Raw genomic sequence first — 22,034 nt, forward strand, 5'->3', positions numbered from 1 at the left:
AGAGCCTTGCCAGCTGAGCCACACCTGGAATCTAGGTCTGATTCCAAAGCCCGTGTTCCTTCAAGCCATGCCCGTGCCCGACTTCCAGGGAAGGGAAGTGACTGTACTGTAAGGGATGCCCAGTCTTACTACCTGTTCGCCTGGGTATCCTGTTGAGGAATTCACCCGGTTGGCCCGTGGAGAGTCAGGGTTCAAACTTGCACAAAGTGGCTGCAGAATTCACGTGCATAACCATGTGACAGGGTGTGCCAAGCACTATGCCAGAGCAGGCAGAGAAAGCCAGGGCTCTGCCCTCAGGCTGAGACCCAGAAGGTCCAGTCGCTGATCTGAAGCCCCAAAGCTATACCTGGAGAGAAACGGAATCTCCCAACTCGCAGCCCTGGACACTCTCGTACCCCTCCACTCAGCCCCCACTGGAGCCCCTCGGGAGTGGGCCACTGGTCCTTCTGTTCTCATCCCAAAAGCAGCACCCAAGCTGTTCCCTGGCTAGGATGCTGATTTGAAGCTCAGTTTGTATGTCGTTTGCACATTACTCAGTGCATGTCAGAAGGTACGAACATCTCCCTTTCCCAGAGAGAGCTGCTGGGCCCCCCTGCCCTCCTCCAGACAGCAAAAATGCCAGCCGGCTAGACAGGGAGCTGCGCCCTGGCCTCTGACAGCACCCGCCTGCTGCCGCCTCCCCCATTCCCTCCTGGAGCCAAATTTAGGCAGCTCTGCTACTGAGAGATGGGGAGAGCGGAGGCAGGAAACGGTGAGGTTGGAGGCAGCCCTGCCTTGGCCTGCACAGGGTGGGGTGGCCCCAGGGGTACCCCTGTCCCTAAAGCCCTTGGCCCAGCCTCCCCCTGCCCCTCCTCCCACAGGAATGCAGGCCAGGTTGGGGAACGCAGGGTTCTCAGCTGCAGTCCAGGGTGCTGGCTACTCTGGCCATGAGGGAGGAGGGAGAGATGGAGGGAGGGAGGAGGTCATGGCCGGGGCAGTGGGGAAGGGATCAGATAGCCTCCTCCAGCCCCAGACACCGGCTGCCACTGGGGACAGGAGCCTGCTCTGCTTCTCAGCACTTCCTGCCCCTCCTTGATGTGCCCACCCCAGATCTGATTCTGGGGTAGGGGGCAGGAGGTACAGCTGGGCCTTTGGGGACTGAAGTCCCCCCAAAGACTCCACCAGTCTATCTCCTCCTTGGGCTAAACTTGGACCTTGGTGGTCTTGGTTTTCCTACCTGTGAAATGGAGAGGCTGACCAAGTGGCTGCCCATGCCGAGAGCAAGGATTTCTGGGAGGCCTGATAGAAATTAGGGATGTGGCAGTGGCTTTAGGCCTAGGAACTTCTTAGATTTTTCAGGTATGGCTCCTCACTGATGTGGGATGTGGGTGGGCTGAACAGTGAAAGACCTGGGCTGGATTCCAGCCACCAGGAACCTGGCGGTGGAGTTAATAGTGCCTGCTAGCTGGGAGCATGGATCCGGGGTTCTGACTGCCTGGGTTTGAATCCCAGCTCTGCCACTCGTGACTGTGGGCAAGTCGCCTCAGCTTTCTGTGCCTCAGTTTCCTCACCTCTGAGATGGGGGTAATAAACCTCCCAGAGCTGCTGGGAAAGTGAAATGAGGCAGTGAATGTTTGGCACACATTAAGTGCACCGCGATGCCAGCTACCAGTGTGACTGTTTTGTCTCCCTGAGCGGTTGGGAGCCCCCCCGCCCCCGCCCCAGCTATAACGGATGTGGATGCGATGGGGAGGCGCTGTAGCTTGATGGTGAAATGGGCATCGGGATGGGGTTCAATTCTGCGTGACCCCGGGCAAATGGCCACACCCCACTGCGCCTTGGGCGGGGAACAGCAGAGGCTCCTACCACACAGGGTCTGTGAGGATTACAGAGATCAGGCTTGGCACAGCGCCTGGCACATAGCGGGCGCTCCCTGAAGGGGAGCTGGCCAGATCGAATGGTACCGGCCCGCACAAAGGACAGGTGGGCAGCGTCCCGGGGGGAGGGCGGGGGGGGGGGCGGGCGCAGGGCAGGTGCGCGGGGAGTGGGGAGGCGGGGCTGGGAGAGGGGGAACGCGAGGGCGGGCGGGCGGGCGCGCGGGCGCGCAGCAGGTGCGTGCGGAGTGGGCGGGGCCCCGCGCGGGCGGGGTCTCCAGGTGAGCGGACACGCGCCTGGAGGCTGGCGACAGGGGGAGGCGCGCCGCCCTGGCCCACCGCCGGAAAGCGTCCCTGTGTCTTTAACGCCCTCCTCCCCGCGTCCCCCCCGCCCCCTTTGTGCGCCCCCCCCCCCACAAGCAGGGCTGCAGCCGTGGAGCCGTCCCCCCTGCACTGACAGCTGGTATCTAATTACTGTGTGAGAATGGAAAGTCAGGCTGTCCCAGCTCCGGGGAGAGGGGATTAACGTCTCCTGCAGAATACACTTCCTCTGGTGGGTTGCCATGGTTACTCTCATTACCTGCCTGCCCGCGAGGAGCCCGCGCGAGCCGCTCCAGCAGGCCCTCCGAACCCGGGCCCGGCGCGCGCGCACCTCCCCGCTCCTCCCCGCTTCTTCCCGCCCCGCCCCGCCGAGGCGCACGCGCGTGCGCCGTGGGGGGAGCGAGAGCAGCCTCACCCCCGCCCCGCGCCCCGCCCCCCGCCCGAGCAGCTGTCAGCGGCGCGCGCGGCCCGGCCAGCCCCTGCGCGCGCTGTCAACAGTCATTAGCGCGCGGGCCCTCCCCTCCCCCTCCAGCTCCCCCTTACCCCCCACCCTAGCGCAGGGTGGGGCCCGCACCTGGGGCCTCCGCTCGTTAGCGCGCCCGGTCGCCCGCCACGGCCCCGGAGGGACCCGCCCGCAGGGCCTGCTTGGCTCAGGGCCGCCCCCTTCCGCCTAGAAGCTCCCCCCCCCCCCGCCCCCAGCGACCCCATTCCCTGTCCTTGGCCAGGGCTCCCGAGGGAGGCGGGTCCCCAGAGTCCTGGAGCGCGCCCCTTCAGAGTAGTAGCGACAGGGGTCATTTATGGGTGTCTTTCCCAGGGTGGGCGCTATTTGTGCACCATTTGGGTTCCCACGGCCGTCCTGTCACATTGTGTCACCTCAACACAGGAGGAGACTGAGGCTCAGGCAGGCCAGCCCTTTGGCCAGGGTCAGGGCTGGATTGTCTTCAGGCCCGTGACTTCACCCCTAGGGCACTTGCAACTCCTGGACGCCCCCAGGCCCCAACCCCCAGCCAGGCCCCCTGACCCATTCCTGCCTGACAGTGCCCTTGGCTGCTCCCTCCCTCCCTCCACCCCTTAAACTGGGATCATTGCCCCCCTCTTGCCAGAAGGGGGACACTTGGGCCTGCTGCACCCCTTTCTTCCCACCCTTCCTCCCCATCCTTTCCAGATATTCCAGAGCTAACCAAAAAAAAAAAGGAAAGGAAAAAGAAAAAGAAAAAGAAATATTCAGAGCTGCTTGAAGGATATGGCATCCCTCAAAGGTAGCGCTGTCGTTCGGGGGCTGATCCCAGGCACCTCTCTGTGGCCCGGGGTGTGCATTTTGGTCCCCAGCGTGATTTGAAAGAAGATGGAGGTTCAGTGAAGCAGAAAGGAGGTCTTGGAATATGTGAGGCCTGTTCCAGATGGCAGGTGCGCGGCGGTGGCGGCTCCGCACTAGCAGTTGGAGATTGTGCACAGGGGTGGAGAAGAGGCAGGTGCTGCACTGAGTCCTCAGCGCCTTGTTCATGTATTTATTTATTTATCGGGGGTGTGGTCTCCTCCCTTGCCCATCCCGGCCTCCAGAGCTCATGGCAGCTATGGGTCCTAAAATTCTGGTGCAGTTCTGTTTTGGAGGGTGGTTTTTTTGTTTGGTTGGTTTTGGTTTTGGTTTCCAGTGCACAGTAGGTAGTATTTATAACAGAGATATTCAAATACCGTCCTTGTTCTATTTAGGCAATGCCCTCACCTCAGTCACCTGATTGCCTGGCTTTACAAATGATGACTAGCTTGTCTTGGGGATTCTGAGGAGGAAATTGCTGGATATTTGGGTGCGGGCCTTCATTCTGGTTTTCTTCTTTTTGGTCTCTCAGTGTAGTGTGGCTTATGAATTTTCTCTCCACCTCTCGCCTCTCCCTCTGAGAACCCTTTGCAGGAGGCTGACTCCTCTTTTCGGGTCTTCTTCCAGCCCTGCCAGCAGCTGGAAGGAGACTTTGTAAGAACCCCCCCAAAACCACTACCCCCACTTGCAAAACCTCAGCCCTGCCTGAATTCATGAAAGTGTGGTTTGGGGGACAAGAGGAACAGCCACAGTTCCAGAAGCTGGAAGTAGTAGGCCGCTCTCTGCAGTAACTTTTGCCTGTAATGGCGGCCCTTTAGCCAGCTGGCCCAGATAGCCTGGAGCGGCATCCTCGCCTTTGCCTGTGCAATCAACCCCCTGAAGTCCCGGGCTCCCACATAAGTGGTAGCCGAAGGTATGTCTCCCCAGGGGTGGCCTCTGCTGACTGACTTTCTCCTCTGATGGCAGTCTTGTTGATTTTTACGCCTTATCAAGAGCTGGATCTGAAATGTACCAAAAGGGCGCATCCTAAGGACTTTCTGTGTGGTTTCTTCCTCCGCTGTAGGAACCCAGTTGAGAAATGTCCCTGCTATTTAGCCACATCCTCTCAATCATGGCCTCATCGTTGCTGGAAGGCATATGCTGCTAATATTGTGGTGGTGGGGCGCTAACCGGCACCCTGGTAGCCCGAAACGGTGAGCCCACCTTGATAAGTGTGTAACTTATTACCAGCAAGTGACTCCGAAGTTCCGATGGAAATAACAGAACTAAAATCCATTAGCGGTTGGACGGGGGTCTGTTTAATTGGCTTAGGGGGGAAGACAGGCAAGGTTCAGTCAGACTCAGTAGCTCACCTGAGGGGGGCCACCCCGGCAGGGGCCTGTCTAATGGCCTGGCCAGATGGGCTCATCTCCCTCGTCTCGGTCTGTAGCCCTGGGTGTCACAGTCCTCCTTGTGCTGAGCACTCAGATCATGTGAGGAAACTGAGGAAGCCAGAGAAGACCTGTCAAGAGATGACCTGTTTAAGTATTAATTAACTTTGCCAGGGAGGACTTAAAAATCTGATGTCAGGTTGCTGAGCTCTCCTGCCCGTTCTGTCCATAATCCGCTTTAAGCCACTGGGCAGGTGTTTTGAATTTAGGCTAATGTTGCCCAATAAGGTTCTTTTGTTCCCACCATTAGGAAAATTGGCCTTCAGTGAAGGAGAAGAAAATATTAATATATGAGGCCTAGAAGCACAGAGCAAGCATATATTTAATGAGCCAATGCCAGTTTCCTTACTAGTTACCTCCCTATCTGAATCATGGAGACATTCTAATCAGCAGTTCTCAGAATCTGTGGTGTGTCCGAATCATCTGAGGGGCCCTCGTCAAGCCCCGAGAGAGTGAGATTTGGTGGGTCTGAGGTGGGGCCTGAGAATTTGCATTTCTGTCTAGTTCCCAGGTGATGCCGACTCTAATGGTCTAGAGGCCACACTTGGGGAACACCATTCTAAATATTGTGAAACATGAGCAGTATATAAATAGACATTCGGTGATTTCCTCAATAACTTGCAACCTGGCCTTTAGTTTAGAATCCCGACAGGCTGTTTTGAAGGAAGATGGTGATGTCCAAGAAAGGTAGTATGAAATTTTTAAAACTCCATGAAAATTTTAAAACTCTTGCCATGTCTGGTTTTGTTGGCCTGGGTCTGGCTGGCTGTTTTGGAGTTGGCTGGTTCGAAAGGATGTAGTGTGTTGCCATGGCAATATTCTTCCCCAAGCAGGAAGGCCCCAGAGGTTGGTCCTGCGCAACTGACCATGTATTTCTCATGGCTTTTCCCTTGGGGTGCTTCAGGGTTCCGTTCCATCACTCCTGGTTGGCGTTCCCGGGAAGCTGGGGGTAGTCAGGAGGCTCTAGGCCCCCTCTTCATTCAGCCTAGAAGTGAAGTGAGCTTGCTTTGTCAGACCAGTGCCCAGCTTGCTTAGGGCCATGGATCAGATTAAGCTAATTTGGGTACAAAGCAGAAGTGGTTGGCAGGGGCATCCCAAGGCTGTGGGGAAGGTGCTTTCTGCTCCTTTAATTAGGAGCTCTTGCCTCGTAGCACTGTGTCTGGATTCTCAGCTAAGGAAGGCATGCTTCTCCCACAGCACTTAGCATGAAGGTTATTACCTCTATGGATGCAGGGCATGGCAGCGATGTCTGTTGCACGTGACTGCCGTGGGATCCCTTTGTTCTCTTCCCAGGGTTCTCCTTGAAGGACAGACAGATATCCTGGTGTTCTTCCCTTAGGGTGTAGCACACATGGTGTCCAGGTGGCCACAGCTCACCAGAGGACAGTTCAAGGTGTGGCTCTGCAGACCTTGTGTGGTTTGAATTGGGGTTGCTACAAGCCCGTTCCTTTCCTGTGTACATCTCTGCAGCTGAGATAGACCAATTATAGGGCCCAGGTTTGAACATCAGGGGAGATCACAATAGATTTTTAAAGAGGGAGCTACTAAAAATGATCCCCGAAGAGTTCCTCTGGGATAATTTTATAGTCACATTGGACCAGGTGCAAAGCCTGTGGGTACCCGTGTCTACCTTAGAATGGAGATGGGAGGCTGGGACAGAGGCCTGGCACTGGGCAGTACATTTTGCTGTTTAATCTGGGTTGGTTGGTTACACCTTGACTTCAGGAAAATTTATGTTAAGTTTGTGTGACAGCCTTAGTGTGTTACTTAGGAATTAAGCATCTCCTCTGATGGTGGGTATTAGCTTGGGGGACCCGTACTGTGACCTGAATGGATCAGAAGGACAGGAGCTAAGAGCAGATTCCTAAACACAAAATGTCCAAATTCAGGGTCCAAAGGGAAGAGATAAACGTTTATAAATCAGATGCCTGACATACACTCTTAACCTAAACCTTGGAACAGCCAATGAGGACTTTTTAGGCCCATTTTACAGGTGAGGGAACTGAGTTTCGAGAAGTCAAGAAGTGGGGCACCTGGCTGGCTCATTTGGTGGAGCGTGCCACTCTTGATCTAAGTTCGAGCCCTACGTTGGGTGTAGAGATTACTTAAAAAAAAAAAAAAAGGTCAAAGGTCAAGAAGTGACCTGCCCAAGGTTACCAAGCTGGTTAGGGGACTCTTCCCATTTCACCTACCTAAAATATTGTCTTTCATCAGATTATTTTCATTCTCTCTTCCTTCCCACCAATTTTTATCTCCTTTTTCCAGAAGTATCTGTGTTTTGACTTGAAACAGTTTTATGAGCAGAGAGGTCTATTCACTTTTAAGCAGTTAGACCCATTATTGTGCCTCTAGATTCAGATTATCAAAATGTTGTGGAACTACCCACCCCATTATACTTTTTTAAAATATGTTTTTAAAAAAGATTTTATTTATTTATTTATTTGAGAGAGAGGGAGAGCATGCATGCAAGCGGGGGGTGGAGGGGGACGGAGAGGGACAAGCAGACTCCACATCAAGCACAGAGCCCGATGCAGGTCTCAACCCCATGACCCAGGGACCATGACCTAAGCCGAAATCAAGAGTCGGATGCTCAACTGGCTGAGCCACCCAGGCACCCCTAATATACTTTTTTAATTAAAGCTTAACAGACATACAGATTGTACACAGATTGTAAAGTGTTCAGATTAATGGCTTTTTATAAACTGAACACACCTGTAAAACCACCACCCAGATCAAGAAATAGAAACCCAGTTATATTTTTATTCTTACGATCCTTTTGTTAGTTTTTGCCAATGTGAACCTCTGGTTAGAAGTATCTTCTAACTGGGCTGTCATAATATTTGTCCTATCCAACTCTGTCACAGCAGTATGGGAAGATTCCCCTAAAATGCTGGGTAGTTACAAGTCAGCTAATGAACCAGTTTGTCACTAATGAGCCCTCTTTATTGATGGCCCAGGACTTCAGAGGGGACTTCAGATACCCCCAGGAAAGAGTAGCGGTAACTCCTGAGAGAGTTTAAGAACAGAAGAGTCATGGAATTTTTCAGCTCATCTCATAAGTGAAGCTCAGGGAGGCTGAAGAGTTTGCCCACAATCTCACAGCAAGGAAGCAGGACCAGCAGGCAGCTGGTCCTACACGCGCGCGCACACACACACACACACACACCCCCAGACGCGTGGTATCTGAGAAGTCCCCATTGAAATGGATCCTGACTAGGAAAGAAGCCATTGGCAGGAGGGTCTGTACAGGGCCAGCGAGGTCATCACCGATGGATGCTGCCCACCAGCTCTAGGATTTGGCCCCCTCCACTCCAGATGCCCATCTGCTCTCAAGTGCACTGGCAAAAAGACAGCCCTGTTCACCCATCATGGCATGTTGGGAAAGTTGCTGGATGAAACCAAACCCCGTCTGCGGCCAGAATGTTCTGTGAGCAGGTGTCCCATTTAGCACCACCTCTCTTTTCCTTGGACTACAAAGACTGAGGTCCTAGACCAGCTCTGCCACTTACCAGCCACTATACCACAGGCAGGTCCTGACCCTAACAACCTCCCAGGCTTGTTGCAATGTTCAGCGCTATCATAGCTGGGGGAAACTTGGCAAACGACAAAGCACTTCGTAATTATAATACTTATCCAGCAGTTCCTATGGGCCGGGCTTGCTGCTAAGTGCTGCATGGGTATCTCCTTTATTCCTCTCTGTAGCTCATATAGGAAAGGTGCTGCTGTTAACCCCATTTTCCAGGTAAAAGACCTGAGGATTAGAGAAGCAAAATAACTGCACAGAGCCACACAGCCACTTCAATGATGGGCCCCATTTAGACCGAGGAAGAGTATGTCTAAACCACCCTGCCTGGCTGCCACTTGTAAGCAGTCAGTCATTTGGTAGTTATTTCTTGAGCCACTTAAGTATCAGGCATTGCTCTAGGTGCTAGGGAGGCAGCCTTGAGCCAACAGACAAAGCCCACAGCCTCCTAGAGCTGACCTTCTTGAGCCATGAGCAAGATCCTTTAGGAAAGAATTCTCTGGGAGTTTTGTGTTTCGGACACTTTTAGAGAAAAGCCCGCCTCCTTTCCCCCCAGTCCTCCCCCTACGCGCACACACACACACACACACCTACACCTGCTTGCTCTTCATCGTTGAAGCCCCCCAGAGTTCTCCAAGTCTCCCCTTAGGGAGATGATGGCTGAGAGCCGGGTGTCCCTGAGTCTGTGTGTCTCCTGTGCCCTATGAATAAAGACTTCACCGAGAAGTCTGCTCCCTGAGGGACCCTAGCCACATCCCCCAGCCTCATGCCCCACAGTTTCCCTGCTCCCTCCCAGCCCTGCTAGTGGGAGTCGGGCAGGGGTCTGCCCAGCAGCAGGACCCCATCTCCATCCTGGCGCACCTTTTCAGGACCAGCAGACAGCACTCGTGCCAGCCTGATAAGAAGCTCGGGGGTCCATGGCCACCTTGCTCACGAGGCCTTGCCACCTCCACGTGGCCTTATGTCTGTTATTCTCTGTATCTCCAGACACAAAGAGCCCGGGTCTGTTGCTGGCGCTCAGCTGCCGGAGTGGGGAGGGCGGGCAGTGGTGACAAGCTTTTCAGAAAGGCCAGGGTAGAGGCAGGAGTCACCCAGGTGATCCGAGCCCTTCCCCTGGGACCCCAGCCCAGGACCACAGTGAAAGGTTACTGCTAATTGGCGAGCTCCTGATGGGGCTGCATCTATTTAGCACCCCCCCTCCCCAGAGACTTCCAGGATGGTCTTGGCACAGCATGTGATGCGAGAGCTCCCCGCCCGAGTCTGGCACAATCTGTCTGAAATTGTGAACATGGAGCCTCTTGGTTTTTTAATTTGTATTTTCGTTGTTGTCGTTCTCTGCCCATTGTTTCTGGTAGATTCAGTAGCAGCAGCTACCCTGACTCCGGTGCCCCCATCCCTGGGGTCCTCTCAGCAGGCTCCTTCCACCCCTGGCCCTCCAGACCTACCACTGGAGGCCTTGCGGGTCAGGGAGCAGCGCCGTCCCTGCCCCCCCACCCCGACCCTTTGCCAGGCCTCGGGGCCCAGCTCTCGCCCCGCTGTCATCCCCGCCACTGACACAGCTTGTCCGCCCTGTCGCAGGGGGCAGATGGCCTGTCGGAGCCGGAGGGCATCTCTCTGAAGCGGGTCGCTGTGGTGGAAGATTTCTTTGACATCATCTACTCAATGCACGTGGAGAGCTCGGCGGAGCCAGGCAAAGCCCCCAAGCACGCCGGGCAGAAGAAAACCTACCGAGCGGTGAGATGTCTGTCTCTGGGCCTCTGCGGGCAGCCCCGGGCCTTGGCAGGAGGCCATGGGCTCCGCACATGTTGGGCGGGGGCAGGGCAGGGAGCTGAGGCGTGATGAAACGGCCTTTGGGGACCCAGGGGGGCACAGGGCAAGGGCATGGCAGCCAGAGATGGCTTAAGGGGGGCGAGGGGGCGGGTTCTGTGGTCTGAGCACAAAGGAGAAGCAGGTTGAAGCGAGTGAGGGAGGGAAGGAGAGGGATGAGGGCAGGAGCAAAGCCCTCCTCTTCCCAGTTTCTGCTTCGCTTGCTCCCTGTCCCAGCCCCTTGCAGCCTGCTCTGGGACTGTGGGGGTTGGGGTGGCCGGATAATAATGACTGAAAGAGCGAATGCCTCCATGGCATTTACTGTGTGCCAGGCCTGCCCTACATGCTTCCTGTGTGTGAGTTCATTCGATCCTCTAACCCCCTGTGAAGTAAGTACTGGAAGTCCCCCAGGGGAAGTCTGAGGACATGGGCCCTACCTTCAGGGAGATCACAATTCGACTTGGGGTGGGAGGCTGAGAGCAAAACCAAGACACAAGAGCCAAAAATGCCTCCAAGACGAGCTTTGAGGGAACAAGAACCCCCAGAGCATTCCACAAACGCACCTCCAGACACTGACGTGCAGTGCTAAGCCAGGGGGGCTTCATGGAGAAGATGGCATATAGGCTGGCATTCCAAGCTTGGGTAGGCAAAAGGGAGCAGAGACAACAATCCAGGGGTGGGAAACCTCACACATGGGGAGGTAGAGGAGATGGTGGCCAGAGCAGGAGGGGCCTGCTTGTGTTCTGGTCCCATCCCCCTGTTGACTGCCATTGCCATGGTTCAGGCACAGCTCTGAACCCAGGACCCACCACTAAACCAGTAAAGCCAAGCACTCTACGTTCATTTGGGTCTGCAAGCAGTCTTGTGATGGAGGCACTATGGTCCCATTTTGCAGTTAAGGAGAGGGATGAGGGATGAGACCCAGAGAGTTGATCTACCTGTCTAAGGTCACATAGCACTTAAGTGGCAGTCAGCTCATGTCCTCATGCCCCCTCTGTGTTGGTTCGGCCTTTGGCTTCTCAGAGAGCTGCCCCTCTGACCGAGCTTCCCCACCCAAGGCAGCTGTGAACTCCAACCCCACCCCCACCCCCAAATTCTTCCCATAAATAGCCTTGGACTGCTGTGGAGGCGGCCTGTATAAGTCTATGATTTTCCCATATGGCCCGATTTTTTAAACTTCCAACCATCTGGTTTGCCCTTGTCCCCAGAAGATGGCCTTTGCCCTGAATGAGTCTTACGGATGGACCCATGTGCCCAAGGACCTCAGAAGATGAGGGGTTGGGGGGCGCCTTGGTGGCTCAGTCAGTTGAGCATCTGCCTTCAGCTTAGGTCACGATCCCAGAGATGGAATCGAGCCCCGCATTGGGCTCCTTGCTCAGTGGGGAGTCTGCTTCTCCCTCTCTCTCTCCCTGCTGCTCCCCCTGCTTGTGTGAGTTCTCTCTCTGTTTCGCACTCTCTCTGTCAAATAAATAAATGAAATCTTAAAAAAAAAAAAAAAGATGAGGGGTTTGGGCTGAGGGAGGCAGGAGATGATTATATCACCTGCCCCACCCCTCCTGCTTCTCAGTACATGTGTGCTGGGAAAGGGAGTTCTGAGGGTATTCCCACCATGGGGTCATAGATGAAGGGAGAGACACCCAGGCCAGAGCCCTCTGTGGCCCCTTGGTATTCATGAGACCCAGCACGTTTTCTCAGTGTTCATTTTGCCGGTGCTGGGCAGCTCGCACATGCCGGGCTCTGTGCTCAGCACCTCCTGGGCACCAGATCTCTGAGCCTTCACGTGGCCAAAGGGTGTATATGAAGCAGGGGCTCCTGTGTTCTCCATTTTACAGATGAGGAGACTGAGGCTCAGAGGGACACATAACCTACCTTGAGGTCACTCTACTGGTTTTCAGAGCCAGGCCGCTGGCCCTAGAGCCCATGCCCTGACCACCACCTATCCTGCCTCTCTATAACCCCCGCTGTGGTCAGCTAGTAAGCCGATGACTTCCCATGGTCAAGGTAAAAGGGCTTGAGCCAGCCAGACCACATGACTTCCCTGGTCCGCTTGATGTCCAGCACCAAATCTCGCACCACAGGCCCTCCTGGGGTATTTATTTATTTATTTTAAAATTTATTTATTTGAGAGAGAGAGAGAGAACAAGGGGAGAGGGCAGAGGGAGAGGATCTCAAGCGACTCCCCGCTGATTGAGGAGCCCTGAGCCTGAGCTCTGAGCCTGAGCCCTGATGCAGGGTTCAATATCACAACCCCCAGATCATGACCTGAGCCAAGAGTCAGAAGCTTAACCTACTGAGCCACCCTGGCGCCCCTCCCTGGGTATTAAAGAAGGCCAGGTCTGCAGCCTCCATGCTGTAGAGAAGGCAGGGCTGGGCTGGTCCCTCCAGCCTCTGTGTCCCTGGGCCAAGCGGACGTCCAGCCTTTTGCTCTGCACTTCCTGGCTTCTCGTCCATATGCCCGCCGCGTGCCCCACTTCCCGCTGCCCAGCCTGGAGCTGGCACATGACTGGCAGTGGGCCAGCTGGGCTGCGCACAGAGCTGGAATTTCAGCAGCAGGGCCAAGGCTGAGTGGAGCAGGCCAGGGCCCTCCTGCAGTGGGTGTGAAGGCCAAGGGGCTGCTGTACCTCCCTCCTCCCGGGTGTGCCTCCTCTCCCTTCCCCCTCCTCTTCCCCATCTGTCACCCTTCTCTTGCCACCCTTTTCCTTTTTTGGGGGTGGGGGTGGTGCCTGGATGCTTTTGTCCCCCTTCTTTTCATCCGCTCCCATTTTCCTCAACCCAAACCTAGCTCTTCAGTCCCATCCATGCCTGGAAAGAGACCCCAAGGAAACTGCGGACGGCTGCAGAGAGGCACAGCCCACACCACGGGGTTTGCATCAGGCCCCTGGCTGAGGGTTTTTGGACCTGTCTCTGTGTGTTTTGCCAGACCTGAATCCTGGGACTGCCTTGCCATCTCTAGGGCACCTGGGACCTTCCAGATTTTTACAGGCCTGGTGTGCCTGCAGGAAGCAGGGGGCTGGAAGGGAGATGAGCAGACTTGTTCAAGGGCATTAAAGGAGGCACATTCTTCTGTGGGAAAAAGCAGCTTCTAGCACCCACCACTATCCAGCAATAGATCAGAGAGATCAGGTAATGAGCTTTCTGAAACTGAAGGTATATGAGCCAGGAATAGATGGCCATTTACAATGGATAATGCAGGGGATTCCCATTTGGGGCAGGAAGTCCCTGCCTTACGTTGCCTCTGATGCAGTGTGACCAGAGGATCCAGAACATCCACAGGGGGACTTGCCCATGGCCCAGGGTCTGGTTCTACAAAGTTCCCTGATTCCACACAGAGGACAGGTCCATTTTTATGGGGCTTTTCTGGCATCTGTACCCATCTGGGTTGGAGCAAGCTCTTTGCTTCCTTCTTCTCTCCCAGGGTGCCGGTAGGCTAGACCGAGCTAGAGTCGGGATCTGGCTGCCCAGACCACTTTGGAGTTGGGGCCAGATGTGGTCAGCAGCTGCTCCAGGCCCACCACGTGCTAATCCACCGCAGGGCAGCAGGAGGCTCTTGTAAAGTGGTGCAAATCCCCCCAATTGGCCTCATCTGTCCTTGTCGGCCCCTGAGCTGGGGAGCGAAAATGGGGCCTTACAAGTCAACGACTCTGCAAATAGCTTCAGCTCTCCTTCCCCGTGAAATCTCCCTCCCTTTTACCACTGGGAAAAATGTGAAAGGTCTCAGTGTCCAGGCAGGAGGCCCCAGGTGCGAGGCAGCAGGCCCCTGAGGGAAGCTGGGTGGGGGCAGGGGTCCTGGGGCTTCCCTTCCTTAAACACAGCAGCGCTATCTTTATCTGTTTCACATTTTGGGCTTCAGCATGAGAGACTATTTCCAGAACTGTGTCTGGAGCTCCAAAACTCTCTGAAAACCACCATTCTATTGACTAGAGCATAAGCAAGGATTGTCCTCCTCCTTTCGGCTCGTTATGGGGTCCTGTGGCCATGGGCATCTGCATAGTGGAGCAGAAATGGAGGCCCCATTTCTCGTGTGGGCAAGGCAGGAGAGTGAACCAAACGATGCCCTACGGAGACCAAAGGCCACACGGCGCCCCTCCTCCGTGCGGGCCTCTACAGCGGCATGGAGCTGGGCTGGACTTTGCACTTCCCTGACTCCCCATGGGGCTGGACTTTGCACTTCCCTGACTCCCCATGGAGCTCTTCGTGAGGCTCCAGACATTCCAGCCACCCAGGGCAGGATTGCAAGGACTTCTCACCTAGCCTTCTTGAGTCCACCCCACCTCCCCTTGTGTGGGACCCAGGGCCAGAAGGTGCTCCCTGCCCCGTGGCCTGCTAGCCAGCTTTGCGTACTGCTGGATCCCTGCTGGGGCCAGGAGAGCCGGGCCACCACTCTGGCCCCCGGGCTGGGCCCTCTCTGGGAATTGCACCGGAACCCTCAGTGGGTCAGGTGGCGCGTAGGGCCTCTTCCCATACTGCAGGCCGCCCTCACCAGAGCAGCCAGGCCAGGGAGGCTCTCCTGGAGCGCTGGAGAAATGCTTTCTCTGCCCAACAGCAGGTGAGCTCCATGGAGTGAAGTAGGCTGTTCCTATGGTGTCAACTTTCCTCCTTTCCCAGCAGACTGTGACACTCCTCCCCCAGGTCCTTAGCTCATCTCTCCGAGGTCTGACCTGGGATGCCACACTTTGTGGCGCCTCCGCGGAGCTCATCTGTTTGCCCAGCTCAGCCGCAGCCCCACTCTTTGCCCGGCGGGCACCCTGCCCTCTTACTCCTTTACTCCTGCCGCCAACAGCCCTTCAGCAGGCCCCAGCCCTCCCAACCCCGAAGGCCTGAGAGGGACATGCCATCCCTAAGACTCCCAGGCAGGTTGGGCTGGGAATGAAGATGTCTCTGCGGGTGGCAGGAAAGCCCCCATCCCGGAACCCTGAGACCCGAGGGGGATGGGCTGCATGCCCTCCCATCCACCGGCTCCAATCAGAGAGCAGGGCTTTGCCCTTGTCCCTGACCTCCAGAGGAAGGCAATCAGACAGGGAATTTGGAAGGGAGATAACTCATCAAGGAGCCTGCCTGCTCCGCAGAGCATCAAATCAGCTGAGAAATAACAATTGTGTCACCAAAATTAACTCTGCCTTTGCAGCCGGCCACCAAGCAGGGGTGGCCCCCAAGTTCCACAGACCAGCTGAGCTGAAGGCACAGCCTGAGCTGGTCCTCTGAGGGCCTGGCCGCGGCCTGGGACCCTGCTCCCCACCCCCCACCCCCATCCACTCCGCCCTACCCTACTTCACCTCGTAACCACCACAGAGATGGCATGGGGCACTCGTGCATCCCAACGGAGTAGACCTGGTGCTGTCCTGGAGAGCAGTCCCCTCCCTCTGTGGGCTGGCCAGAGCCCTGGGCTAACTTTCCCGGCTGGGCTGCGGTGAGGATGGTGGAATGCTGGGGTGATGCTGCCCCTTAGTGGAGAGGAGCGGGAGGGCCCGGGCTCTGGGAAATGTGCAAAAATCAGCCACTGGGCAGCTATCCTCAGCTAGGTAACCTGGGCCTAAGAGGCCACCAAACCAGGGCCAGTGCGTTTCCTGAAACCCAGAGCAAGAGGAGACGACTGGGTTTCTGGGCCCACACCCCCTCCTTCTCCACTCCCCTGCCCAGCCTATTTCTTGTATTCCCTCCCATCTACTTCACCTCCCTTGCCACCTCCCTGGCTAGGAGAGGCCCCCTGGAGGCAGTTATGGATGGAGTGGTGTGACCTGGAGCATGGGCTTTAGTCTGCCACTGCCTCTAACAAGCTGTGTGGCCTTAGGCAAGTAGGTCTACCTCTCTGAGCCTTGTGACCTCACCTGGAACATGGTGGTCCTTAATAGCATGTCCAGTTTGAAAAATCTGATCCTTTGTCATCAGACTTTCACGGCTCTCCCTAAAATGTTCTTGATCTGTGAGTTATTGCAGGAAGAGCTTGTAGAACCTTGGGTTCTGTTCATAGGCCCAGAGCTGGTAGATTCATAAGTGGGTCTCAGTTTATCCATCTCTAAGAATGGAAATTGTTTCACCCTCCCCTATAGCAATGTTTATAAACTCATTTTTCAGGAGCAACAAAATGCTCTGAGAGGAGTATTGCTTATTAAAACGTAGGTTAGATAATGTTTCATTGTTTTTGCTTTCTCAATTTCTAACTCATTTATTCAAAATCTTTTAAAAAATCGTTTTCCAGAAAACTACTACCTCATTTCCATGGCTAAGATTTGAGGACACCTACCCCTTGCTCCTCCAATCCCTTGCCTTTCTGCAAGGGCCAAGCACCTGTCACCAAAGCACAGACCTTGGTGACCTGGTGACCAGGCGGCCTCCCCCTAGGCCCATATAATGAGCAAAGCTCCTCTGTCCCCAGATTGCGGAGACTTATGCCTTCCTTCCGCGAGAGGCCGTGACCCGGTTCCTGATGAGCTGCACGGAGTGTCAGAAGAGGATGCACTTTAACTCCAATGGCCTGGAGCCCAAAGGTAGGGGAGGAGGCGGGTGTGCTGGTGCCTTGGGGGAGGCTCTGCAGGGAAAGGCCCTCCCACAGGCCCTGCCCTTTGCTGGCACAGACAGAAAAGTGCATGGCCAGAGGTTGTCACCATTTCCAGAGGCCAGTGTGGGTCCATGTCCGGAGAGCCTCATTTTTGTTGTTTTTTTTTTTAATTGTAAAAAAAATGTCAAGTTTCACTGAAAAACCAATGGTACATTCCTACTGCCCTTCAAGACTCTCTTCTCCCACCCATGTTCCTGATGGAAACGATCACCTCGCCCTCTTCCCTAAGCTCCTTAATTCTTGCCGCCCAGGCCTCGCCCTGAGCAGGGTCCTCCTGATCTGGTCGCACTGCCCTGTCTGCGAGATCTCCGGATACAGGAGCACCCCTCTTGCCACTTCACCTTTTTATCCTAGAGCCCCTACTAGCAGTAGGTCCTCCCTAAGTGGTTTGTTCCCTCCCTGCAGACATCCAGGAAATCTGTGGGGATTACTTAGAATTTAAATGCCCGGACCACTCGTGACCGGCTGAAGTGGGTCCCTTGGACTGATGTCCATGCTCTCCAGCTCTGCCCTGCCCACTGAGATGCAGCAAGGACCCCCCACTTCAGACCCCTCACTACCTCAGCCTGAACGTTCCCAGAGGCCTCCAGTGAGTCTGGGGCCCATCTTTCCGCGGGGGGCTTTGGCACTGCAAGGTGGGCCGGTGCATTTGGCTGGTACGGTTATAGCTGTGCCGTGAGAAATGGTGCCCAGGTGGGCAATTCGTCAGGACTTCTAGGCTGCTCCTGGACATCAGGCCTGTGAAGGTTGCTGAAGTCAGTGGGTGTTTTGCCTGAGAATGGGAACGGACTGAGGATGGAGGGCAAGACGTGCACTCAGGTGGTACGCCCGTGGCATCCACCGTTTCTGGGGAAGGAAAAATCAACAACAGAGCTCAAGTAGATGACAACAAAGAAATTGGAGCCTAGGTGTCAAATTGGTTTTGTTTTTTTTTTCCTCCTCATTTGGTGGTCTCTGATGCTTGTGAGTGACTCTGACACTGGCTGACTGGCCACATCCAGAAGTCTTCCTGTCCATGGGGTCATTAGGCCTCGGCTGCTTCGTTGGGTACGTTGGGTGGCTTCTAAGGCCTGTGGGACAGGAACAAGTGTGGCTCATAACTCATAAGTGCTGGGTTCCTGGTTTAAGACCAGAGCCCCCAAGGCCATACGGACTGGGTTTGAATCCCAGCTCTGCCCCTCGGCAGCTGTGTGTCCTAAACAAGTGATTTCATCTCTCTGAGCCTCAGTTCCCGCATCTGTGGAGTGGAGTTCTTCAGTGGTACCTATCTCAGGGGGCCAACAAGGTTGGAGAGTTCATCCCGGCCCTGGCCCTGGCCCTGGGCTAGCAGGCTAGCGTGCAGGAGGAGGGAGCTGGGGCTGTTCCCTCAGAGGCCTGCCCTGGGTGAGCGGCTGCAGCCCTGGGCCCTGACGGTATTGAGTACCTGCAAAGAGGCCAGGAGGGCTTTCCCTGCTGTACCCCCACCCTGTCAGGGTCTGGGTCCCAGGGGTGTGTTCCCTGCTGGTGGCTGCCTGTCCCTTCCTGTTCTGGCCTAACCGTTTCCATAGCAACTGGCGGAGTCAGACACCGAAGCGCTAGCCTAGAGCAACAGAGGCAGGCCCAGAGGGGGCGCGTTTGTGGGCCGCTCTGGGGTGTCTGCAGGCTCCCTCTAGTCTGCCTCCGTGCTCTTGCCGCTTCTCACCTCCCCCACTCCCCAGTGAAGGCAGCGAGGTCTCAGGGCTGCAGCTCCACTCCTCGTCATCCGTGGGCTTTGGCGTGGCCAGGCGATGCTGAGCACAGCAGCAGCCTGTTTCTTCTCCAGGCTGCCCCCACCATGCCCCTACCCCCCGGGGAGGAGGAGGGAGGAGGAGGATGGGAGGGAGGTGGAGAAGGAGGGAGGGGGGAGAGAGAGAGAGAGAATGCGAGCACTCACGCCAGGAGGGAGCCGCCTAGAATATCAACCAGCTCTGTGGGCTCTGCTGCTGGAGCCTCCCTTTCCAGGGCTTTGCTCCAGGCAGGACAGAGCGAGGCAGCGCAAAGCTGCGTGGGACCCGTCCTTGCTGGTCGGCAGGCAGAGTGCTACTTCTTGGTCCCCAGGACAGCAGGGAGTAGGAGACAGTGTGGCCCCCTGGCAAAGTACGGGCAGGGGTCCAGCAGGCCTGGGTGTGGTGCCTGCTGGCTGCTGAGTGTCCCGTGGCAGGCTGGGGACCTCTCTGCTCATAATGGCGTCTGTGATCCTATGAGGGGTCTGTCCCAGCTTGCCGTTGAGGAAATGAGGCACCGACGAGTGTCCTGGTGAAATCGTTGTCCGAGCTCTACCAGAAGGCAGGAGGACTTATTTTATCGTCAGCAAAATGGGAGGGATGCCTGTCTCTTGGAGTTGAATTAAAGGAGCCCGTTCTGGAGGGCACCCCGTGCGGCAGGCACGGGGGAAACATCAGCCTGTTGCCCCCTACCCTCTGTCGCCGTGCCACAGGGTCCAGACACAAGAATGCCAGTGTTCAGGGGGCTCCGCAGGGAGACACCGATCAGTCACCCCATCTAGGTGAGCACCCAGGGTATACAGCCTGGATGCTGGGCAAAAGGGAAGGGCTTGGTTTCTGGAAGGTGCTGGTGGAGAGCCTCGGAGTCTAAAAGGCTCCCCTGTCTGCTTAATGGCCAGAGGCATTAGCTGCCTGGACTCCCCTCGCCAGCTGGCAGGGTGTCCCTTTCCCTACCCCAGCTAAGAGCCTGCAGATCTGATGTCCTCCCGCCATGCTGGCCTCTCAGGATGTGGCCATACTGCTTGCTCTTTCCTAGGGACCCCTGCCATGCCAGCCCTCCCCTTTCCCTCTCCTGCCCCAGGCCCCAGACTCGGGCCTGTGTTCCTGTCCCAGGAAGGTGGGGCAGGAGGGGGACAGGGAACAGGATGGAGACTTCTCGAGGAGCTGTTGGGAAAATGCCTGGCTTCCTGGCCTCGTGTTAAAAAGAAAGAAAGGAAGCAAAGCAGCCTTCCCTGCTCAGCGGTTTGTCCCGGGCGGAGCGCGGGGGCCTGGACGGTCCCGTGCCCTCCCCCAGCGCCAGGAGCACAAACAAAGGAGGCTGCTCAAGATCAGGAAGTCCAAGGATGGGAAATTCCAGGGCCTCCCGGCTCCACGCTCCTTTTCCACCACCCCTGAGTCCAGGCGCAGAGGGGACAGAGTGCGAACCGGCTGTGCCCTCAGACCAGCCCCAGCTTCTGGGGAAAGGGGCCTCTGCAGGCACGCTCTGGTTTCCTTGGAGGTGACAAAATATAATGTGCACGGCCGCAAACTAGGGGTTAGCAGTGGGCAACCCAGTTATCTACTGCAGGGGCCCTTCCTCAGACACCGAGTCGTCCACTCAGGTGGTAATTCCTTTGCAACCAGGCCCAGGCTCCTCTGTCTGGTTCCAACCCCGCTCTGTGCCTGGCCCCTCCAGAATCTGCTTTCCTGTCCTCCCCCAGGTGACCCCATTCCAGCTGGTTCCTTTGCCCCTGCAGTCTTTCGTACGCTGGCCTGGTTGCTGGCCTGGCCCAGTTTTCGTACTCACTTGCTCTGCGACACGGGGAGGGTGCTTCATCTGTAAAATGGGGGTACGAATACTGCTACCCACCTCCTGGAGCAGGAGGGTCTGCGTGGAACTCCTAAGGAGTGCTGAGTACCTGTCAGCTAAGTGATTGAATGCTGTTCGGATCCTCTCTCCACAAAGCCATCTTGAGCTACTCCAGAGCCCTCCGAGCTCTTCCATCCCCGAGCTCTAATGGACTGGCCATCAGTCCCACCCTGCTGAGTGCAGGGCTACAGGGTCCTCCACCTTCCCCGCCCCGAATGTACACACAGCAGCGCCCCTTAAATACTTGCTGGCCTGCTGATTCATGTCCCTGGGAAAGAGGTTTTCCATCACCCTCTGAGCCAGCCCCAGGCCTCGGGTCTCTGTTTCCACATCTGAACACCACCACAGGCTGGCTGGTCTCGTGGCTCCTCTGGGCCCTCCCGATGCACACGTCCTTCAACATCCAGCCCCGCCTGGGAGACTCACCCCTGGCACTGGAAGCCACGGGTGTCTTTGGACTGAGTTCTTCCATTCTGTGGGTGAAAGCTCAGGAGAGCTGCCCCCACGTGCTCCACCTGGAGGAGCGAGGCCCACTCTCTCCTCCGAAACTTGCCTTGAAGGAACCACACCATTGGAGCCCAGCTGTGGAGGCCGGCACTGGGCTCGGCCTGGGTCAAGACTCTACCTCCTTGATTATTTTGAACGCCCGTCAAACCAGGCCTAGCTCTTGGGCAGGTTTCAGTTTTCCTTGGCAGAGTGTTGAGACATTTCTTTGAGAGGTTCCTCTGCCTCTCTCACCAGCAACCTGCTGGATCATGGCGGCCCTGTGACCCTTGTGAACGCCTGCCTCACCAGTGGTGTCAGGTTATATTTGGGGGCTGAGGCGTGGCCGCTCTGTGTGTTGACCACAGCCAGGGCTGGCCTGTCTCAGCAGAGCCCAGGGAAGTCACTGCTAACCGCTTCATGTGTCCCCCTTAGCTTATGCCCATCCTGGCACATGTCTCACCTGTGAGCACATGACCCCACAGAGCTCCCGAGGGCCCCTGCTCCTCACCTCTTGCCTATCAAGCGGATCCTCTTGATGGGAGCCACTTATCACCTCCAGAACTGCGGGGCTTCTGACTGCCCCCAACCCTGCCTGCCTTTCTCCTCACCACGGTCCCACAGCCAGCTCCCAGGCCCCTTCCCTCACCTGGAATGCCCCCCCACCCGCCGTGATCCTGCCTCCCCACCAGAGCTCACTTCTGGAGGCCCAGGGGCGAGCATTTCACTGCACTTGGATCTCTGACGGATGTGTGTGTGTGTGTGTGTGTGTGTGTGTGTGTGCGCGCCTGCCTCCTCTTGTTGAGCTGTCACAGCTCGCCTCTGGGCGCGGGAGGTGGTTTCTGAGCTGTGACCACGCTGGGGAGGGAACAGGCCAAGGAAGACCCCTCCTCCTTCCTCCTGAGAGGGCCATCCCAGCCATTGCTTTTTTTCCCCCCTAAACCACACTGTACCTGGCTCTATTAAAGATACCTTCTCATAGACAGTCGTGGCATTTTAGGCAGGCCAGGAGTGTCCACCAGTAAAAAGAACAGAGTGGCCGGCCTCCGTGGATGACCAAACACGGAGAGTTGCCATGACACTCAATGAGGTCTTCCTTTGCGGCTCTGACCAGCAATCCTTAGGGCAAGGGTGGCCCTGCTCCCCACTTGTCACC

At 56.2% G+C, this 22,034-nt stretch overlaps 1 protein-coding gene across 1 annotated transcript in view; it reads left to right on the forward strand.

The window, feature by feature from the left end:
• NOL4L (nucleolar protein 4 like) overlaps nt 1–22,034 on the forward strand; it is a 124,182-nt gene that overhangs the window by 38,988 nt on the left and 63,160 nt on the right. Inside the window, exons 2-3 of the mRNA XM_044385761.3 lie at nt 10,021–10,176; nt 16,622–16,733. Coding sequence (XP_044241696.1) covers nt 10,021–10,176; nt 16,622–16,733 — 268 coding nt within the window. The remainder of the gene's footprint in view (nt 1–10,020; nt 10,177–16,621; nt 16,734–22,034) is intronic.

Source organism: Ursus arctos, unplaced genomic scaffold, assembly GCF_023065955.2.
Source record: "Ursus arctos isolate Adak ecotype North America unplaced genomic scaffold, UrsArc2.0 scaffold_16, whole genome shotgun sequence".
Lineage (NCBI taxonomy): Eukaryota > Metazoa > Chordata > Mammalia > Carnivora > Ursidae > Ursus > Ursus arctos.